The 22,578-nt window shown below is 45.4% G+C and overlaps 1 protein-coding gene across 1 annotated transcript in view; it reads left to right on the top strand.

Moving 5' to 3' along the window:
• Myzap (myocardial zonula adherens protein) overlaps nucleotides 1-22,578 on the top strand; it is an 88,014-nt gene that overhangs the window by 39,705 nt on the left and 25,731 nt on the right. Inside the window, exons 7-10 of the mRNA NM_001033208.4 lie at nucleotides 292-417; nucleotides 2,349-2,477; nucleotides 3,853-3,932; nucleotides 5,882-5,987. Coding sequence (NP_001028380.1) covers nucleotides 292-417; nucleotides 2,349-2,477; nucleotides 3,853-3,932; nucleotides 5,882-5,987 — 441 coding nt within the window. The remainder of the gene's footprint in view (nucleotides 1-291; nucleotides 418-2,348; nucleotides 2,478-3,852; nucleotides 3,933-5,881; nucleotides 5,988-22,578) is intronic.

The raw sequence follows: 22,578 nt of genomic DNA, 5'->3' as shown, positions 1-22,578 counted from the left end.
AGAAGTGACCTTTTGAAAAATTAATCCTCTGAAACACCTTGTCTCAACCATCCTAAATAACTTAGTGTACAATGCCATCTTTTGTTGATGTGTGTTCCTCTCCCTCTCTTCCTCCTTTTCCTTTTATCCCTTTCTCCTTCTCTTTCTCTCTCCTCCTCTCTGTGCCCTCCTGCCTGCTGCTTCTCTCTATAGCAGACTCCTGGGGGTCACACTCCGAGCTCTGTGTGTAGAGATGCTGGGGGTGGGGAGCGTAAGGTACAGGCTGCAGTTCTACAATGAAATTCTTTGCAGGTGGAGTCATCGCAAGAAGCCAATGCTGAGGTGATGCGGGAGATGACGAGAAAGCTGTACAGCCAGTATGAGGAGAAACTGCAGGAGGCACAGCGCAAGCACAGTGCGGAGAAGGAGGTGCTCCTGGTACGTGTATGCTGCCTAAAGCACAACATGCGAGACATGGCTAGCAGGTTTAGTCAGAAGCTGAAGGGAGTCATGAGGTTGGATATAAAGAGGAGTCAGGGGGTTCATTCATTCATTCATTCATTCATATTTATGCCATTGGTGTTAGATGCATGTGTGCACTGTGCACATTGGTGCCCTGGCTCATGTGTGCCCTTATGGAGGTGAGAAATTCATGCTTGTATTATGCCTCTGCCATTCGCCACCTTCCTTATTATTTATTAATTTTGAAATGGAGTCTTTCACTGAACCTGGAGCTTGCCATTTAGTGTAGGCTGCTGGCCATCTGTTTCCCAGGATTCCCCAACCCTTTGGCTGTGTGTTAGCTCCCACAGTGCATGCTCTGTCATGCCCAGCTTTTACTTCCATGCCGGGGATGCGAACTCAGGTCCTCATGCTTGCACAGAAAGCTCTTCACCCACTGAGCGATCTCCCTGGCCCAGGGAATTTATTTGATTGTTCAGTTGCTCCCATTTTTTCCTCCTTCTGGAATAACCCAATGTCTCTGTCTCAAAATATGCATTTCTCCAGCTAATCGGACCACTCACCAGCACCCAAGCGGATCCTGTGTTTGTCTGTTTATTCCATTTGTTTCTCCTTCTGAAAACTCCCACTTCCCCATCCTGGGATAATACCATCCCAGCCCACTCCCCTTGAAAGCTCCACCCTTCCCATCCTGAGCTCTGTTATTCCCACAACTAGAAAGCCATTCTCCCTTCCTCCTCCTGGCTGCGTGATTACACTGTACCTCTCAGGAGTCCTTGTCCCTGTCCCTGTCCTCCTTCCCCCACCTTACAACTGTGTCTGGTTTATCTGTGTTCTTGGAGGTTTAATCAACACAAAGATCTTTGTTTTGTTTTGTTTTGTTTTGTTTTGTTTTTTCCATAAGAGTAAGTTGGAGCATTGCATTGTGGGAGGAAGATCTGGGAATTCATTCTACTTCAGTTGTATGTTGGCTCACACAGTGACACTCAGAGCATTTGTGTAGATTTTTTAACCCTTCACAAGCTGTTTTATTTCATTTCTTTTTTTTTTCACACCTTTGGAATATAAGCTTTCAGAAGAGACAGTGACTAGACTCATTGAAAAGCCACCTGAGGGGGCTGGCAAGATGGCTCAGTGGTTAAGAGCGCAGACTGCTCTTCCGAAGGTCCAGAGTTCAAATCCCAGCAACCACATGGTGGCTCACAACCATCCGTAACGGAATCTGATGCCCTCTTCTGGAGAGTCTGAGGATAGCTACAGTGTATATATAATAAATAATAATAATAATAAATAAATAAATCTTTAGGAAAAAGAAAAGCCACCTGAAGGGTCAGAGGGTGACTTCCTTGGGGGTTTAACTCCTTTTATAGAGGTCACCCACCAAATATCCTACATATCAGATATTTACGCTATGAGTCATAACTATCAAAATTACAGTTATAAATAAGGAAAATAATTTTATAGTTAGGGGTTACCACAACATGAACTGTCTTAAAACGTCACAGCATTAGGAAGGTTGAGAACCGTAGCAGATAAAGATGCTTACTGCCAGATGATAAGCTGAGCTTGATCCTGAAACCCACGTGGTGGGAGGAGAGAGCAGACACTTGAAGCTACCCTCTCACTTCCACACTCCTGACCACACACACGGACACCCGTGTCACCCAGATCCCCTCAACACACAAAATAAAATAAACGTAAAATAAAGTTAAAGAAGAAGCTACATGATGTGCATTGTTCAGAGGCGAAACCAGGCTCAAGACAGTTGAGTCCACTCTGTGTGAGACACACAGGTCCCAAGGTCATGCTTTCCCAGGGAGATCATGACCCAGTGAGGCTCTGACTGGACTGGGGTGAGTCACCTGGGTATCCAGGCCGTGCTGAGGAGAGTGTGTACCCTGTTGCAGGAAGAAACCAATAGCTTTCTGAAGGCCATCGAAGAGGCCAATAAGAAGATGGAGGCAGCTGAGCTCAGCCTGGAGGAGAAAGACCAGAAGATCGGGGAACTGGACAGGCTGATTGAACGCATGGAGAAGGTAACAGACGCAGCTGGTAACTATTGCTTGCTTGTTTCTGTAGTGATGGCCATTGAGCCCATGGCCTTGTGTGTGGTAGGCAAGCCATTAGCTACAAACCTATCAGGCCAAGCCCGTCACAATTATTTTGATACGTTTAAAAAACATCAACACCTGTAAAATTCTTTCTGCAAATTAATATTGCAGCAGCTAGCTTCTGTGGGCGCCCCAGATGTGCTCTTTATTTAACCCAATGAGGCAATGTGTTTGGCGGCTCCATCAGCACCCCGCCCCTCGTGTTTCTGGGGCAGGTGTCTGGGGCAGGTTGACTTTTGCATGACACACCTTGAATGAGGTGCGGAGGCAAACTCTTCTGTGTGTGGCAAACAGGCTGACAATGGAGCTTGGGGGGTAGGTGGGGGGCTTACGGAGTCTACAAGCCAGTCTAGAGGCAGGAGCAGAAATGGACCCACCTTTGCTGGCAGGGCTCTGCAAACGTTTTTTTTTTTTTAAAGGATTTTGCTATATTAATATCTATAATGTATGTCTAGTGAGATTTCAGTGATGACAGGTACTGTACTTTTATTAACAGTTCCATTAAATGTTAATAAGTTAAATAAATGTTAAATTAAACTTAAATCTATACATACGCACACATTTATAGATTCAGCAAAGTGTATGAAGCATATAGCTTGACACACATATGTTTCTTATTGCTACTGAAGTAAATTGCCGAAAAGTAGCTTTCGGTTATGTGAATTTATTGTTTTCAGTTCTGGAGGTGAGAAGTCCCACTCTGGTGTCAGAGTTAGCCATGTAATGCTGTCTTAGCATCCCAACTTGAACTCTACTGCTTCCTCTAGCTTGATCCATGAGACCATGCAGATCATTAACCATGTTTTCACAGTTCCCCTTTCTGTGTGAGATGGTGTGTTTATGCGGGACTAGGTCCTGGACTTCTTTGTGTTGGGGGGACCATTGTGCTGGCCATTATGGCCAGCATCATATATGTCTTATAAGCAATTATTCCTGTGTAAACACACCTGGGTTGGTCCATAAGCCATTATCAGAATTTCAGAGCCTCTTTGCTAGATGTTTTTGAAAACAATAAGGACTCACAATGTCATGGGCCATTGATTTACGACATAGATTATCATTATTTAGAACTATAAGTTTTCATAAGACGTGTAATCCTGGGCTGGGGTTCATGTGGTTTGCCTAGAGTGTTTTTTTCCAGATCCATACATATGTCTATGCATTGGGCCCCTTTGAGTTCTGAGCTCTGACCTAGTGGATGTGTGAACAGGGAGTGTTGTACAGACTTGGAGAGCTGGGTGTGCCTGGTGTTCATCCTCTGCCTAGCTCCATCTGGATCCATTGATTATGTCTGTTTTAGGAACGGCATCAGCTCCAGCTCCAGCTCCTTGAGCATGAGACAGAAATGTCAGGGGAGATGGCAGATTCTGACAAGAACAGGTGAGGCAGGCTGGCCTTGGACTTCGAGCAACTCAGAGGTGGATATGCACACTGGTTGTGTGTGTGTGTGTGTGTGTGTGTGTGTGTGTGTGTGTGCATGCGCGTGTGCACTAGATGCACATGTGTGCATGTTCTTGCCCACAGAGGCCAGAGGAAGAAGTCTGGTGTCCTTCTCTTATCACTTTCTACCTCATTCTCTTGATCCAGGGTCTCTTGCTGAACCTGGAACAAGGCTGGTAGCAAACAAAGCCCAGTCATCTTTCTGTCTCCCCTCCCCCAACATCCACAGCTATGCCTAAGTTTTTACAATGGGTGTGCTGGGGATTTGAACTCATGCTTAGGTCTTCATGCTTGCCTAAGAAGACTTCTTACCCACTGGGCCTTCTCCTCAACCTAGTGTGCACTGTTTCTGATAACTCATTGACTCTTGTGCTTTCACTCATGTGGTCCTCACTTAGGACAAACCTATACATAAGAGTGGCATTGGCTGAGAGCACCCAATGTGGGCCCAGTTCCTTCAGGAGCTTGCAGCTGTGTCTCGATCGTGACTGTAGTTCAGCGGGACACATCAAATGACGGCCACAAGCACAGAAGTCCCATCTGCTTGTGCTCATAACCCTGAGTGCACAGGATGTACCTCGTTAATGAGATAACTCGTCAGCTGTGACCGATACCGTTTGTCCTGGAAACTAATTTTAAAATGTTGCTTGTTTCCATGCCTTGCATTGCCCTTTGGTCATGAGTGTGTGAGACCCTGGATGGAAATTACAGGAGTCATACTTGGCTTTTCTAGAAATCAAAAGGCAGAGAGGAAGGAAGGGAAGGCTGGGCTGATTGGAGCCCTTGGGCAAGTCACCTGACCCCCAAGGCTCTTGGCCTGTGGAGTGGAAACTTTCTAAATAAAGAATGGTTATGTTGATCAGATGCCCCTCCCTTTGATTCACGTTGTGAGGGAACTTTGACCTACTGCCTGCTATATAGTACATGCTGGGGGAAAAAAAAATCTGTTTTCCTCGATCTCAAATATTGATTGATTGATTGATTGGTTGATTGGTTGTGCAGGTATGTATATGTGTTACAGATGTTCCATGGCATGAGTGTGGAGGTCAGAAGACAACTTTTAGGAATTAATTCTTTCCTTTCAGCACATTGGGTCATGTGGGGAATCAGACTTAGATCACTGCTTGGCAGCAAGCACCCTTACCTGCTGAGCCATCTCACTGGCCTTGCTCCTATGACTTGAGGGTTTCCCAAGTTGTTGGGGTCCTCACTAGTTTCTACTTTGGTGCTAATGAGGGACCTGGTTATTGCTGGGAAATGGGACACAGCCACTGAACATTTCTTCCGGTGTTCTGCTCTCATGACACACAGATCATAGTCACCTGCCTACGTAGCCAAAGGCGTCATAGCTCCTTTGGTTAGCTTGAGCTGAGCAAAGACACAGAATAATGTCTCTCAAGAAAAAGCTCTCAGAAAAAGTTCTGGGGTGCAGGGTGGTGACACAGTGAAGGGCTCTCCGTGTATGCCTTGATGGCCCAGTCAATGACCAGCACAGCAGTGATGTGTGCAGGTCCTTCTGGATTCCACCCTTGATTTCAGGGGCTCCTTCTCCCTCCCCTTAATTAAGGTCACTGACTGCATGTTCCAGTCTGTATTAACCCCCAGGCAGAAAGCCTCTCGTGTTTCTCAGTGCAGAAAAGCCTTCTCATTCTGCCCTTGAAAAGGACAGATTTGTCATGACACAGAGTGAAGCTCGAGAGGGGCCCTGAAGGAAGGTGCTCTTTCTCAGGTGATAGCGATCCTGAGTTAATCCCTAGAGTCCACAGGAGAAGAGCGTGTGGCTTGAGTTTGAGTGTCGCTTCTGTGAAATGTTGTGGCGGTCTCTGCCGCCGTAGGGGGAGCGGCAGCAGCTGTCTGGAGTCAGGGCTCAGTGCTCTCTTCTTTCTTAGGTACCAGCAGCTGGAGGAGGCGTCGGCCAGCCTCCGGGAGCGGATCAGACACCTGGATGACATGGTGCACTGCCAGCAGAAGAAAGTCAAGCAGATGGTTGAGGAGGTAAGCTCTGGAGAAGCCTGGGGCCCAGGACAGCTTAGTGCTGTAGGAAAAGATACCACTTTAGCTCACACTCGACTTTGCCCAGGCCACTGTCACCGCAGCCCAAACTGTCGGGCATTTGTTATGTGCTGTGAGGACCAATGATTGTTCCCCTAGAAGGAGGGTTTTCTCTAGACCAAAGTGTTGGTCAAGTGCTGTTCATAATGCACACTGAGCATGGTGGCCTCGGGGGACAAAAGGTGACAGAAGGTGACCTCAGCCCAGGCTTCCCTCCAAACCTGCCCACATCTCTTGCACCAGCCGCTGTGCCTTTCTCTGGGTGCACCTGTCTCTTCTGCTCCTTTCATTCCTTTCCCATGATGCTCTGCCCCCCCTCCCACCCCGTCCTCTCCCTTCCGCTCATCTCTCACTTGTTTGTCCTCTGTCTCTTCTCTCTTCTACATCCTTCCTCTCCTTAGCTGTGTATAATAGGAAAAGGTACATATTTGGTCTGCTGGGAAGCTTGTTGTTCTGTTATTTTTTCTTAATGAGAAGCGAAGCAGGTAGGTTGGACATTTATGTACTTCTCTAAGAAGAGAGAGGATGACTTTGCTTGTTTCGGTGGGCTCTGCCTCCCTTTTTGGTGATGCTCAGTAGAAAATCCACATGTGGGGAAAATCCACAGCTGGTCACATGTCATTGTAGATGTTTCTTAGTTTCTTAATTAAAAAAATGGTAGATGAAAATCAGATAGAAAAATCTGAGAGAGAAAGGACAGCAGTAAAAGGGTTATGAACATCTAGGATCTAACTCTCTAGCTTGAAATAAAGTCCAGTGAATTAAGTTTGGTTGCCAGGAAAATAACTATTTTCCCTTATTTAACCACTACTTTAAAATGTGTCCATTTTGTGTATGGCTGTGTATGTGTGTGCTCATGTACATGCGTGTTCCATGTGTGTATGCATGTGTGTGGAGGCCTGGAGACAACCTTAGCCTCTTTGCCTCAGGTATCATCTACCATATATTTGGAAACAGGGTCTTTTACTGGCCTGAAGCTTGACAGTTAGGCCAGACTGGCTGGCCGGCAAGCCCCAGGGTCCTTATTTCTACCCTTCCTGGGAATGAGGTTGCAAGTGTGCACTGCCACACCTAGCCTGCACTGGCACACCTAGCCATCCTTTTTCATAGGTTCTGGGATTGAATTCTGCTTCTCATACTTGTAAGAAAAGCACATTACCAAGTGAGTGCCTCCTCAGCTCTGACTATTATTAAAGGAATCATTGATACTTAAAGTATATCTACTTTCAATAACTTATACACATGACAGATGAAATCAGAAGCCTGTCTACTTTGGCAGTAAATTCCTAAATGCCGGGGTGTTCCTGGAGTGGAGCAGGGGTAAGGCCGTGGAGCTATGAGTGGGGAAGAGACCCTTTGTTTCATTAGGTCTAGAATAAATGTTTACAGCAGACAAAGTCTTGTCTCCAAATGAGAAGTCCGGCCTCGATGTATTGAGTCTTGTGTGGCTTGCACACAAGGGAGTGGGACCACAGAAGCTGGGGAGGAGCCAGGCTGCATTCATGGGGAGCACCACCAGCAACTGTGATGGGCGAGATCCCATCACACCCCCATGAGCAGAAGTGTATTTGCCAAGAGAAGGCACACATCATCGCAGTGACCCTTGGCACACCTTCTCTGCCTCTGGGCTTCCCACATGTAGGGGGATGCCTTAAGTTATGCAATCTTCTTTCCTCACACAAGGGCGTCTGCTCATATCTAGTATTAGAAAGACTATGTGTAAGCCCTAGATTGATTGGCTCTTGGATCAGTTAAACCCTTGTCTAAAAGGAGTTGAGACTGACACCAAAATCAGAGATTTTTTTTAAAAATGGTCCTTCCAGACAAGTTCAGAATAGTGTGTTTTATATCCTCTCTCCAGAGTATGATAAATGCTCCTAATTAAAGAGAGTGAAGGAAACATATACATATGTTTGGCTCTCAGCATCTGAGGCATTTTGTTCTAGAACCTTCTAAGGATTCCAACATTTTTGGATGGTCAAGTCTCCTATGTAGATGGCATGGTCTTTGTATACTCCAGGCCTAATCCTTCTATGTTTTTTGTTTTGTTTTGTTTTTAAGATTTAATTTTTTTTTATTAAAGAATTACTTTGGAGAGTGTGTGTGTGTGCCCTATATGAGTTCACTACTTGTTTCAGTCAGCAGAGAGTGTCAGATCCCCCTGGAGCTGGCGTCACATGTGGTTGTGAGCTACTGGAGATGTGGCCCTCTGGAAGAGCAGCAAGTACTCTTAACTGCTGAACTGCCTCTCCAGTCTCCTTTCTGTGTATCTCAAATCATTTATAGATCACATATACTACTAAAGACAGTGTAAATTGTTGTTTTTCTGTGTTGTTTAGAGAATAACGATGAGGGGGGAATCGGTACATGCTCAACACAGATGTAATTTTATTTTTTCAAATAATTTTAATATGCAGGTGGTTGAATCCACAGTGGTTGGAGCACAGAGGGCTGACCCCGCATGTGTGTGGTGTGTGTTTAAACAGGGACGTGTGCAGTGTCTGGCATTCATGCCTTTTAGTTCACATTTCCCTCGCACGCTTCTCATACCCGAGTATGGACGTCAGTGTAATGAAAAGGCCAGCGCTGTGAGCCAGCACTGTGAGTGGCACTAGCGCCACCTACCGGCTTCTGGGTTCTAACAGTGAGAGGAGAGTTTTAAAAGTATTCTGAATTTAAGATCTTTAAATTGGGAAGTAAAAATAATAAGTTTGTCTAGCACATTGTGGTCACATCAACAGAAAAAAAGAGAGAATAATTTAAAAACCTTAACTATTGTGGGTGTTTATGAAGATGCCTTGTTTGAAGTTAGAAATGTGGCCGAGTGCCATGGACAGGTGAGCTCGTCCAGAGGAGCCACCAAGCTGGAAATGAGCCCGGAGCTGTAGGAATCAGCGGGAGTTGGGAGCACAGGAGAGGATATGGCCGAAGAGAGGCCCTGGAGCTGACTGTGGTCTTAGAAACAGGTCTTGTGGAACCAGGGGAGGTGCAGGCTCAGGTGCAGGGCCAGGCTAGAGCCACCGGGTGGCACTCTCAATGAGGAAAGCGTCGGGTCCCATTCAGTGTACATTGGCTGCTCAGAGTCAGTATTCAGCCCCAGATCGCAGGTGCATCCCTTTACAAAGAGAGGGGTTGATCCCGGAGCTTGCTAGTGTTGCTCCAGGATTCCGTGTGGCCTGCAGGGATACTTGGTGGAAATCTGCTGACTTTGGCAATATTCTTTATTTTATTTTTTCTTATTGTGTGTGTGTGTGTGTGTGTGCGCGCGCGCGCGCGCGCGCGTGCATGTGCACAGATGCATACACACTTGCCTCAAGACACATGTAGAGGTCAGAGGATATCTCTATGGAGTGGATTTTCTCCTTCCACCTTTACCCAAGTTCTAGGGATCAAACCCAGGCGGCCTGGCTTGCACAGCAAGTGCCTTTATCCACAGAGCCATCTCACCAGCTCCACCGTGTTCTTAGACAAAGAACCGTCTCTTTTTTTAGACTGTATCTGTTACTGTGATCTCAGCTTTGTCATTGCTTTACATAAAGAGGATACACACACACACACACACACACACATACACACACACCTCAAAGGGAATGAGAGAGTTTATTCTGGAGTCAGAATTGAATGATCATGACCTGGGAACATGCATTTAGGGTACCCCCAAATGATAATGTTGTGAAGTCTCTATCGTTACAGAGCAAAAGGAAGCCATAAATCAAGGCACTTTTCAAATACATCATTAGGAGAATTGGCAGGTGGGGAAATCTCTGTCATATGTCGTAGGAGCTGTCTGATGATGCTCTTAGCTTTGGATGGTTGACTACTAATGGCCTATTATGGTAATATACCTCAGAAGGTTTCACATGACACTCACAAAGTCAGACACAGCTGGGCAATTAATAACAGCCCGAGATCATTTGCCTCTGGACCTGCAACATTCCTACTCCCCACAATCAGCACGTTCTCATCAGCCGCCCAGCCTTGTAGGCTCCTTAACACAGGCGTGGCTTTCTCTGAGAACTTCCCTTCATTGTGACAAAATCTACAAAGTCACAAGTCAATCACCCCAGGTCACTTGGGCCTCGTTTGGAAAACTGCATACTGAATTAGTCACTAAGGAATGCTGAATTCCCACTTCAGTCAACACCTGGTACACAGAGGGAGAGGCATATTTGAACTAGTCTAAGGGGCAGCCTGTGCGTGTAGGCAGGGACATTTTCCCTCCTTCCCTTGAAGCCCAAAGGTTTGTCTGGGCCACAACTTCACCTTTCCCAAGGCTGGGACTTCTTGGTGATGTCTCTTGCCATTTTTGTGGTCCTACTTTGGTGATAACGGCTTTGAAGAAACTGTCACTGGAGGCTTATCAGCCCCCCAAATCCAGCTACTGAGTCCGAGTCTCTTCAAAACCTTTTATGTTAAGTAATATATTTTCCCCACCTCAGTAGAACTAAACTTTTAAGAACATTGCTCAAATTAAAGGTGGCTTTTTCGGTCTTTGACTCAATGAAGACTTGGCTTCCACTGTGTGGAGCAGTAAGCTCTTGGACCGTGTAATAAGACCAAGCCCGAGCTCCCTAATTATTTTCCAGTTTAACTACTAAGCATCATTTCATTTCTTTTTTTTTCTCACCCTTTTTTTTTGTTATGAAGTTTTTTTGGTCTGTATATGTATGAGTGCTTGTGTGTGTGAGCACATGTGTGCCTGTCAAGGCCAAGGTTGATACCACATGTCCTTCTGCTGTGTTTACCAAGGCAGGGTCTGTCACCAGACTGGGGCTTACTGATAGAGCCTGCCTAGCTAGCCAGCTAGCCCCGGGATCCTGTTTCCACCTCCCAGTCATTAGGATTATAGGTGGCAGCCACACCCACCTGAACTTTTGATGTGGAGGGTGGGGATCCAAACTCAGGTCCTTGCACTTGGGCAGGGACAGCTTTATCCACTAAGTGTCTCCCCGGTCACCAACATAGCAGTTTGGTTAAGGTGAGAAGATAGAAAGAAGTGATGTTCCCCTGTCTGCTTCTCTACCTTGCTGGGCAACTTTAGAAAAACCTTCAAAGCTGGCAAATGCAGGTGGAAGCAGGTTGGATATTGGGTTCTTGTGTGTGTGTGTGTGTGTGTGTGTGTGTGTGTGTGTGTGTGTAAGGGTGAGTGTGTGTAAGGGTGAGAGTATGTGTGTCTAGTACCCAGCAGACTGGGTTTCCTATAGAGTTTCATGCTGTCAGTGTCTGGCCAGACTCCTTAAGAAGCTCCGGTACCCAGTGGCAAGCTGGCGGTGAACTTAGTGCAGGGCAGCTCCAGCAACCAGGGCCGGGAGCAGGGAATTTAAAACCCAGTCCATCTCTTCCTGCTAGCCTAGCTAGGCTCTGGGTCCTGGAGGCATTCTGTTGTATCATGGTAACGTGCAATAGGGATTGTAGGTGTCCACGGTGTAGCAGTGTCCCATAAGTGACAGGGACCCATCAGATTCACAGGTGTGCCCAACATTTAGACATTGCAGCACAGCGTTATTGACAAAGCCATGTTCAAGAATGAGAGAGAGAGAGAGAGAGAGAGAGAGAGAGAGAGAGAGAGAGAGAATGCTAGCAGCTCATCCTGTATATTACATAAATGTATGGTTTTGTGTTGCGTCACATTCATAGCTGCTGTCTTAGCTTTATGAGACCTGTGGGCTGTGGGTGGAGCTGCCAGGAGAGAGTGAGGTCAGTTGTTAAACAGAAAATAGAGAACATGTGTATATACAGGCTTGCCCTGTGAGTATGCTCGAGCTATCCCTTGTTTGCATGGACTTGTCATCCTTATCTTGGTTTGAAGCAGTGGCTCTCAACCTTCCTGATGCTGGGACCCTTTAATACAGTTCCTCCTGTTGTGGTGACCCCCAAGCATAAAATTGTTTTGTTGCAACTTCATAACTGTAATTTTGCTACTTTTGCGAATCTTAATGTAAATATCTGATATACAGGATATATGATATGCAACCCCTGTGAAAGGCTCACTTGACCTCCAAAGGGGTTACAACCCACATGTTGAGAACCACTGGTTTAAAGGGTCCCTTTCTGCCTTACACCTGGCTACAGTGCCCTGCGTCAGTGAACAACAGAATGCAATGCCTTTATTAGCAGGGCCTGCCTCTCACATGGAAACCAAAGCAGGACATGTTTGCAATTCCCATCGAAATGGCTTTCAGCTCATCACCTCTGACATTTGGCCGAGCAACAGTGCCATGGCCTTGTCTGAGGATGAAGTGTTAAGTTTCTGGCTCTTTAACCAGTTGGTAGAGCAATTTCCCTCCTGTCCATAAAAAGCAAGCTTCTGAAATGGCCCTCCACAGGCTGCAAGTCCACACACACTCCTCCTGCAGTCAGAGATCCTTATGCTCAAATGTGAGGAGTGGCCTAGAAGAATTTGTACATTTGAACTTTAGAATCAAGCAGACCCGAGTTTACAGTTGTGGGACTTTGAAACTTTATTCATTTCCCTTTCTGAAAAATAGAAATAATAAGAGTATCTTCCTGAGTGTGTTTTGTGGGCTAGAATTAAATGAGTGTGAGAGTGTATGTGTATATATATATATATGTGTGTGTGTGTGTGTGTATATACACACATATATTTACATATATATGAGATTTTTATTGATCTATGGATCTATATTTCACTTATTATGTTCATTGAAGCATCATGGAAAATACCTAATGAATACTAGCTACTACTAATATTATTGCTCTCAATAAATGGTTTCCTGTGGTACAGATACAATGTGGAGGTAAGTGATCAGAGGATCTGCTTGATAGCTTCCCCCATACTCAGGGCTGGCCTTCTTCTCTGTGGGAATCTTGGGAACCAAACTGACCCCTCTTCTTTTCTATACTGTGTGCTACTCTCTAGCTTAGCCATCAAAACACTTCATTGTTTTTTGTTTGTTTGTTTCTGTTTGTTTGTGTCTGAGTGGGACTAGGGTCTCATGTTGTTCAGGCTGGTTTCAAACTCACTGTGTAGCCAAGGATGACCTTGAACTATTGATCCTCCTGCCTCCACCTCACAAGTTCTGGGATGACATGTGTGTGTCGCTTTCCCAGTTTATACAGTGCTGGGGATTGAACCCAGGGTCTCATGCATGCTAGGCAAGCGCTCGGCCAACTGAGCTACACCCCTCATCGGGCTCTTGAGTCGAGGAGTTAAATTCTCTCTATCTCAAGAATCTTCCATTTTAAGTGGTTCACCTATTTGCTGGCACACAATTCATTTTAGAATTGTTGTTCCATGTGCTGAGATGGGCAACACAAAAGGGTGCTTTGGGCAAATGCCCTGCATCCCCAGTACTTCCCATAGCTGGTAAGTAGGTCCTTGGGGGTCAGGGAAGAGCCATGGCCCTGAAGCTTCAACCCTAACCCATTCAATTGAACTGTCCCCAGATCATGTCGCACGAGCTCTTCTCAACATTTAGTCTCCGGCTCTTTGGAAGATGATAAGATGGTAGAGGCAGAGGTGGACGCATCTTACTGGGTGTGATTAGAAGAACAGTTGTACACTCTCCGGGGGAAGAGTTGGTGTGTATCTGTGCTGAGCTCTGGAACAAACAGGGAAGATAATGCTATTCAGAGGAACCCTTGACCCCCGTGGGGTGCTCATTTGTGAGAACACTCCCAGGCAGTAGCCTCTACACATACAACCTTAAACTGCAGATCAGAGAACTCAGAGATCCACGGGATATTTTGTTTTTGAAACTCGGGTTCCTTGACATCAAAGAAAGAACTGCACTGAAAAAAGACTATTAAAAATAATTGAGAAACTGCCAGGTGGAACTGCCCCAGAAGATGCTCACTGAGGAGAAGGGGAGAGAGGCGAAGAGCATCAGTGCTCTGGGAAGGAGGCGCCCCGAGCTGGATCACACTCCCAAAAATGCAGATACGGCCAAATGTCCTCATAGTTCCGTTATATTTGTATATGGTGGCCTTTATATCTGGAGATGGCCCTCTGTATATCCTTTCTGAGTGACTGTCTACAGTCATTGTCCAATAATGTCTCTTCTTGTTTAAGGAAAGCTTGGTTTGCTTCTAACCCTCTGGGCATTTTTGCTTGAATAGACACAGTTCAAACAACTTCAGGAAAAGTAGGAGTGAGCCCAATGAAAATAGAAATACACCTAGCTAAAATATATGGGAGTGAGATAAGTAAAACATGTGTTGTGCATGACTTATCTTCATAGAGGCCTTTGTTAATCACTAGAATGCTGTTACTTCATCAAAAGGTAGCAAGGGTTGCTGGGAGCTAGCGGGCAGTATGGCAGCAGTGTTAGGTAAGGGTGATAAAAGGGTGATATCAGCCTCCATAAGCGAGTAGACTTGAGTGGTGCACTGAGTATCCCTCTGGCCTTGGCATTTCTACAAGTCTCTCGCTTTGTCGTTTCTCTATAGAAAAGTGTGTTTGTTGGGTGGATGCTGCCGTGTCAGTGTTTGTCCTTGTCTTTTTATATCTGTGCTCTTGTCTACTCTAACTTAGGGGGGCAAGGACAGGAAGCAAGCAGAGGAGACAGCGCCATAACTGTAAAGGGATCTTGGTGATGTGAACTTGGTGGTGGCCCATTTAAAGCTGGAACCCGACTTACTCTGTAGGGGTTTGTGGAATGCCAAAGTCAGAGTGGAAAATTATGCATCCCTCATGATTCTAGGGGGTGACTTACCTGTGCTATTCCTAGGGACCCAGTCTCTGGCATCTCTTTTGGAACAACATTAGAAGGTGACATTACAGGGCTTAAAGGAGTAGCCCTGAACTCCAGAGAAAGTGGATCTTGGGTAAATCTCTCTCCTACTGTGGTGTGCTTGTGTCTGTCTGACATTTCTCCTCTCTTGGGCTGTGGTGAATCCCTGGAAGCCAGGGATGCCTTGTTCTGTGGATCGGATCAGATGGGAATTGCCCAGAGTGTAAACACCACTCTCCACATGTTTCCTGAATGCTACTCTTTCCTCCTGTCCTGACCCTGGTTGTAGGCTAAGTGGTGATCTTCTTAGATCTGGGTCTTTTGCTTCTCAAGGGCTTGCCTCAACGTACAGTCCTGTGTCTTGGATCTCTGTCTTCCAACCTTGGTTAGCATGGTATCAACTTGACCTAACTTGCTACCAAACCAGACTCTGGTTCAAATCCCTTGTCACCCTATCCCCTTTCCCCCCGTCTGGCTCTTATTTGGACCCTTTGCCTGGACTTCTAAGGCTGTTTCTTGTCTCCTGGCCACTCTCCATCTCGTCTAAAGGAGGTACTGCTCAAAACTTGAAGCAAGATTTATTTATAGCTGGTGAACACATTATCGTTTCAAAGTCTAGTGGTTTACATCGTATAGTCACTTCTTTATTTTAAAATCTTAATACTTTATGTAAAGCATGAAGTTTTTAGAAGTATCACAAAAGAACACAGTTGGGTCAGCCTTTCTTCTTTATGTACTCTAGATAAAACCAAAACCACGAGAACAGACAGGCCATACATAGTCAGTGCCTTTAGTGTGTAATCTTTGTCAGCCTGGAGAATGTTCACCGTGGATTGGGAGACACAGTGGTGTCTTCAGCTGGCTGCCCAGTCTTCTGTGAACAAATGCTCAAGCCCTTCCCTGAGTTTTAAGATCAATCCCTTTATCTTTCCTCCCGATAATTTGTACAAATTCTCTGTATTGTTGGCATGAATCATTTATTGAAAAATGCTTAAGTGATGTTATTATCTGCCAGTCAGTGGGATTTATTTGTGGATCTCTTACATAAATACTGGGGTTTTTCTATGGTTGCAGTTGTCAATTTTCTACAATGTTGTTCGTCTTGTTTGTCATTTTCTGTAATAGTTTTTAAAAGTTATGCTTGTCATCTTTATCTTTCATTGGAACCCACATGTCCATCCCCTCCCCCTTCCGTCCTCTTTTTTGGTCTATGGCACTTATGCCATATTCCATGTGTTTTGCCTTTGTCCCTCTGTGGTCGCTTTTCATGTTTTGTTTGTGCCTTTCTCCCCCTTATAGAATGGAAGCTCTGTGAGGGCAGGGTCTTTGACCTGTTTCATTCATGACTGTATTCCTAATGTCTAGAATGGTCACTGGTATCCAGTAGGTGCTCAATAAATACTATTTTTGGACAAATAAAGAATAAGCCATCTGGAATTTATTTTTGTGTCTCTGGTGTGACCAGGGCTTGCTCTCTGTCTTTTCCTGGCTCATAAGAAGCTTGGGTTTCCAGATCATTATCCACTGTGTTTTTTTCATGTCACCTTTGTCAAGCTGCAGTTCTTTCCCCTATGCTATTGTCTTTACATAGTCTTTTTCTACCTCTCTGCCTATGTCTATAGGAAAGCCCAATCTTTAGACTTAGGGGTTGGGCATGGGGAGAAGGGAGAGGCCAGCCCAGCCTATCAGTAGCTAGATCATCAGCGAGCCTTTAAGACCTACCTTCTATAAAGTGGGTGTAAACACGGACAGAGTTCTTCTCAAAAGGGATTTTCTGAATGATATTGAAACTCATCAGAGGGTGAGGGAATGTGCTAAGTGAAATATTTGGTTCTAAGTCATGCGCCCTGGGATTGCAGAAGCTGGATGGTTTATCCTAAACTCTGAGGAAATGAAATCTGGCCTTGCCCTTACCTTTGCTCTGACTAGGCTTTGTGTTGTGAACAGATCCACAAATCCCTTATCTTTTCCAATATCCTGACTCTTATACAAATAAAGGAAACCAATTGTAACAGTACCTGCTCCTGAGGCGCAAGTATGGACTGACAGGTAGCATGTGTGCCAAGTGCGTTATTACCACAGTGCCTCCGAAGGTGAACTAATTCTCCTGTGGGTAGAGAGTCTGTGGGGAGGAGGCAGTGTCTGAATGCGTCTTGCAGGATGGGTTGGATTTTTCTAGGCAGAGATTGAATGGGTGGAAGAGGTCATGCCAGATAAGATACAGAGTAAATAAAACCAAAAATATGAAGACCAGACAGCGTGGGGTGAGTCCAGGTATGGGTCCAGTTTGACTGGATTAGATGAGGGAGTGGTCAGTGGAGAGGCTGGAAAATGTGAGTTGAGAGCCACTGGGATGGGCCGTGGGTATTGAGCCAAGAACAAGATTATTACCACTCATTATTCCTCAGCATGCTCCTACTGCTCAAGTGTCTGAGCCTCCGAGTGCTGTTCTGGATGCTGGACTAATACCAGAGGAGAAGGAGGAAGGAGGGCTAGTATGGCGGGGTTCATATTCACAACACTGAAACTTTAAGGATGTTTTTGAAAGGACCATTTTTAGGATCCATTATTTTGCTGGCTATGAACAGATGTCCATTGCACTGCTCAGAGTCAGCCTTCTTCCCAGCTTCTGGGTTTTCTCCCTGAATTCATATCCATCCAGGAAAGCTCAGGGACAGATGGGCAAGCTGTTGCTTCCTTTCTCCATCCCACTCACCTCTCCGGGAGTTTAAAGAATCAGGGACTCATCTGGCAATGGTAGCACATACCACATACTGTGGCCTGTAATCCCAGAACTTGGTAGATGGAGGCAGGAGGATCTGAAATTCAAGGTCATCATCCACAGCTATCCTGGGCTAAAGAGACCCTGTCTCAGAAAATAAAATGTGTGTGTGTGTGGGGGGGGGGGAGACTACTGGGGAGATGGCTCACTTGGCAAAGTGCTTGCCGTGAAAGAATGAGGACCAACGTTCAGATCCCTAGCACTGACAAAAAGCTGAGTGTGGCATCACCAGGCAGACACCAGGAAGGTCCCTTTAGCTTGCTGGCCAGCCAGTCTAGCCTAACGGGTGAGATCCAGGTTCAGTGAGGAAAGCATCTGCCATCAACTTCTGCATGTACACATATGTGTGCACCATATGTGTGGACAACATAGACAACACACAGACACAGACAGACAGACAGACACACACACCTGACAGCTCCGACCCCTTTATTAAGGCAAATCCCACTTTCCAGTCTATCTCCCTCCCCCCCTCCCCGCCCCCCCCCCCACTGGCACAGTGCTAAGCTGTGGTCCTTAGGAGGATGAACAGCAGGATGTGGATAAAAAGAGCATTAGGGAAGCTGTGGCTGAGGTCTCAGCTCTTGCCAGCGTCTTGAACCTTGGTTTCTTGTTGGCGGTGATAACCATGTAGGGTTGTTTGTGAGTATCAGGAGCTAAGCTGTCCAAGGCTGATACCCAGTACGTGTCTTCCTTCCTTCCCAGTGGATGCACAGGCGCTGGGAAGCCACTCTGTTCATCCTTTCCTGACATCTCGATAGCTAAGTCGTTCTTAGGCACCCAGGAGGAACTGCATGCTGGTCTACTCTGAGAAGTTGAGTTCCCATCAATCTAGGATGGAAATCAAACCAAATAAGATTATCTTAGCTCAGAAGCCCATTCCAACTGATCCTTCTGACTAGCATAGTTCTATTATTATATATTACTTCAAACTTAATAGAAAAAATTGATTAAAATATGCACCCCGTTCATATCCAGCCTGGCTGAATGCCACAAGACACATTAATTGAAAGTGGATTCCACTGCCTGCTGCAGCCCATGGAGATGAAGAATGGGCCTTTCTCCTCTGGGCCTTCATTGATTTTTCATTTTCTCCACTCAGAGCTTCATTTAGCAATTTTTCAGTTTCATTTGGTCGGGGCCTTGATTCATCCCCTCCCATGAGGTAATGCACCCTCTTCTTCATCCTCCTGAAGCTGTTCTGGCAGGCTGTGTTAGCGCACACACAGTCTGATCTCACCAAACTGCCCTGTGCATTGCTATTTTCAAAAGGAGGCTAAGCTTTATTATTTTTATTTTTGCATTTTCTATGTTGTCTCTTCCTTTACCAAGGAGAAGGGAATTTAAACTTATAATGTAAAAGGATAGAGATGTAGCTCAGTGGCAGAATGACTGCTCCAAAGGGCCTGGGTTCCATCCGCATCATAGCAAGTAAACTAAGCCAAACATAGCTCCAAAATATGACAGTAAGCTGACAACATGACAAAACTTCTAGACCAGAGTCCTGGGGATTGCTACCAAACCAAGCCCTTCAGGTGAAGGGCAGAATATGCTAATTATTTTCATCGTGTGGTAGAAGGGAGCAAACATGATTCCTGATTTGCCAAGGGTATAGGTAACAACTCTGCCAGATCAAGAGCAAGAGATTGGGTCGAAAACAAGGCCTTCTCAGGACAAGAGGAAGCAAAAGAGAGGTGGACGCTTGGATGGAATTCTAGAAGGTTTTTTCCTGTCCTGTTCCATGTTCTATAAAATCCCTGACCCAATGGATCCCTAGCAGTTTTGAAAATGGTATTGGAATAGGGGAGGAGAGATAGTTGTAGAGATAGCTCAGTGAAGAACACTTGCCACTCTTGTATAGATTCAGGGTTCAGTTCCTGGGGCTCACATACTATCTACAACTCTGGTTCCAAAGGATCTTATACCCTCTTCTGGCCTCACAGGGCACCGGCATGCATCCAGTACACATAAAACTCATACAGACACATACACATAAAGATTAAGTACATTGAGAAGACAGTATTGAAGATCTGAGCTAGTTCCTTGTGGGCACTTTATGTTTTCAAATACCATGACATTTCCCAAGAGAAGGCTGTAGAGACTCAGAATAAAGTTTTATGTTTTTATTTTGATCTAAAGTTCAATTTCTGAGTATTCAGGAACATGGACTAGCATTTACACATCTTTGACAAATGTTTCAATGAGTCGACAAAGTTTAAAGCAGAAAACCCTGGTTGGGTGGCCAGGGTGTCCTCAGGAAGGAAGGAATAGCACAGCAGAGGCGTGGCGATGGTAGGCGTGATGATGGTAGGCGTGGCGATGGTAGGCGTGGCTTCTGCATTAATGTTAATGCACTCCTCAACACCCTTCAATCCCTGACGTTAAATGCGTGAGCCTGTGGGCCTTGTGGCTATCCCTAAAATGAAAAGCAACCATACAATAAAACAGATTTTAAAGGGAATAGAAAAGATGCCGTAAATGTAGGCTGGCTTCTTTTCTATTTCAAGAGCTTAAACAGTCAAATCAATGTGACTATTGGTATTTTTTGTTTTGTCCTGGTTTTAGCTCTGAGAAGGCAGCCGTTCATGAGCACCACACAACCTGTTTCAGTCCATTCACGAATCAGACAGCATCACACACCAATGTTTCAGTCCAAGCTTCACAAGGGGCACAAGGGAGAAACTTTAACAAGGTGTGGTCGGAAGCAAGGCAAAGGAAATATTGAGGAATGAGGAAGTAGTTTGGTTCCTAGACTGCCTGCCTACTGTGCACAAAACCCTGGGTTTGAACCCCAGAATAAACTAGGCATGGTGGTACAGTCTTCAATGGAGGCAGGAACCAAGTTCAAGGCCATTCTCAGATACATAGGGAGGTCAAGGCCAGCCTGGGTTCCATGAGATCAAATTTTAAAAGTGTGTGTGTGTGTGTGTGTGTGTGTGTGTGTGTGTGTGTGTGTGTTGGCAAGTTTCTGATCTCCGAAGGCCCTAGCTATAGGTTTATAAATGGACTCTGCTTCAGTATTGGCTTCTGATGGGTGATGCTAATTAAGGGCAAGTTGTTGGCTTCCAATTAAATTTAGGTTTCATCTATTTAAACCAGTTCTTGACCAGCAAGTCCCCAAGAGGTTCTGTTTGCTTGGGTCAGAACCCCAGGCATTGAGCCCTAATCACTTTCACACTTTCCCAGTTTACAGCCTCTCAACTATGAGAGCTTCACCCAAACCACCATGGTGGCTGCTTTGTCTTTGTCTCCATATAGGACTTCTAATTGTGATCAACTGGGTGTTTGTTGTTTTATTTTGTTTAATAATGCAATCTTATACTGCAGCCTAGGCTGGTCTGGAGTTCACTGTGATGCCTTCTGCTGGCCTGGCACATGTGACTATCCTCCTGCTTTGGCCTCCTGGGTTCTAGGATCACAAGTGTGAACCACTGTACTACCCTTGACAGTGCTTGTTGTTTGAGGTAGACTCCTGTAGTTCAGAGTAGCCTCAGACTTACTATGTAGATCCTCCTGCCGGTCAGTACCACCCGAGTATGGACATTACAGGTGTCCCCAGTTTTATGAGGTGCTGGTGATCAAACCCAGGGCTTCATGTATGCTAGGCAAACACTCTACCAATAAGCCACACTCTCGGCCCCTGACCAGCAGTTTTTAACATGACTTTCAGTGCTCATTCAGGGAGGGGGGAAAGCTGACTGTGCACAGCTCTGGGACTTGCCATCTAGCTGGAAGGAATCTTGCATGCAGTCTGCTTCGGTGTGCTTCCTCTTTTACGAGGCCTTTTCCACATCTGTTATCATTTCCCAGTAGGATAAGAAAATACCTAGAGAATATTTTTTCTTAACAACCTATGTCGATCGTGCCTAATATCAAATGCTTATTTGTGGCTGTATTTCTTCACTAATTTCTCCTCATGGTTCCCAAGTTCCATATTAAATTATTGTGCTTCCTGAGCCTTGCACAACTGGGTATTGGTCACATAAATCCAGCTATAGACGGTGTCCTTTTCTATCATCGAACATAAAATGACCTGTATCCTATGTGTTACTGCCAGAAAGAAAAGCCCAGAAAGTTGCAAGTCTTACAACTTCACGATGCATAGAGTCTGTTCTTAACGGTGTCTATAGGGGGTGGGGTGGGGTTGTGTGAGGGTGTGTGGTATATGTGTATGTTAAGTGTGTGGGGTTGTGGTAGGGGTATGGTATGTGTGTATGTGTACGTACATGTGTAAAAGTGTAAGGGTGTGGGTGGTATGTGGGTGCATATCTGTATGTACATGCTTGTGGAGGCCAGAATAAAACCTCTAATGTCAGCATCATTCCTCAAGAGCAATCAACTTGCATAGTTTTATCTATCTACCTATCATCAATCTATCTGTCTATCTATCTACCTATCTACCTATCTATCCTGTCCTGTTCCATGTTCTATAAAATCCCTGACCCAATGAGACAGGGTCTCTCAATAGCCACGAGCTTGCTGGTCACTAAGCTCCAGGAATCTTTTATTTCCTGCTTCCAAGCACTGGTCTCACAAGCTCAGCACCATGCCTGACTTTCTAAATGAGGATCTAACTCAGCTTTGTAACTACTTGACTTACTGAACTAACTATCTCCCCAACCCTGTTCCAATATTTTTGTATGCTATCTTCTTGGTCTGGTTGGTAACTATTTTGAGGCAAATTGAGAGGAATCCTACAGTAACCTATTTCCAAAGCACCTAATGAAACTATGTGGTTTGTGCACCCCCTGCCTCCCCAGACAATGCCAGTGTGTGTCCATGCTTAGGAATGATTGCTTAGCTCAAACTACAGATGCAAGTGTCTCAACTGTTGTTGAAGAGGAGAAAAGCAACTATCAGTTATAGCAAGCTACAACTGTCATTTCCCTTCTCCTGAAAAAAATTAACTTAAAAATTGTGTATATGTGTACCTGCTTATCTGTATTTGCACCACGGTGTGCAGTACCCACAGAGGCCAGAAGAGGGCGTCAGGTCCTCTGGAACTGGAATTCCAGACAGTTGTATGCCACCCAGTGTGAGTGCTGAATCCTGGTCCTCT

The sequence above is a fragment of the Mus musculus genome, chromosome 9 (genome assembly GCF_000001635.26).
Source record: "Mus musculus strain C57BL/6J chromosome 9, GRCm38.p6 C57BL/6J".
NCBI classification, from domain to species: Eukaryota; Metazoa; Chordata; class Mammalia; order Rodentia; family Muridae; genus Mus; species Mus musculus.
Note: the sequence above shows the minus strand (reverse complement) of the source record. Positions and strands in the feature narration are given on the sequence as shown.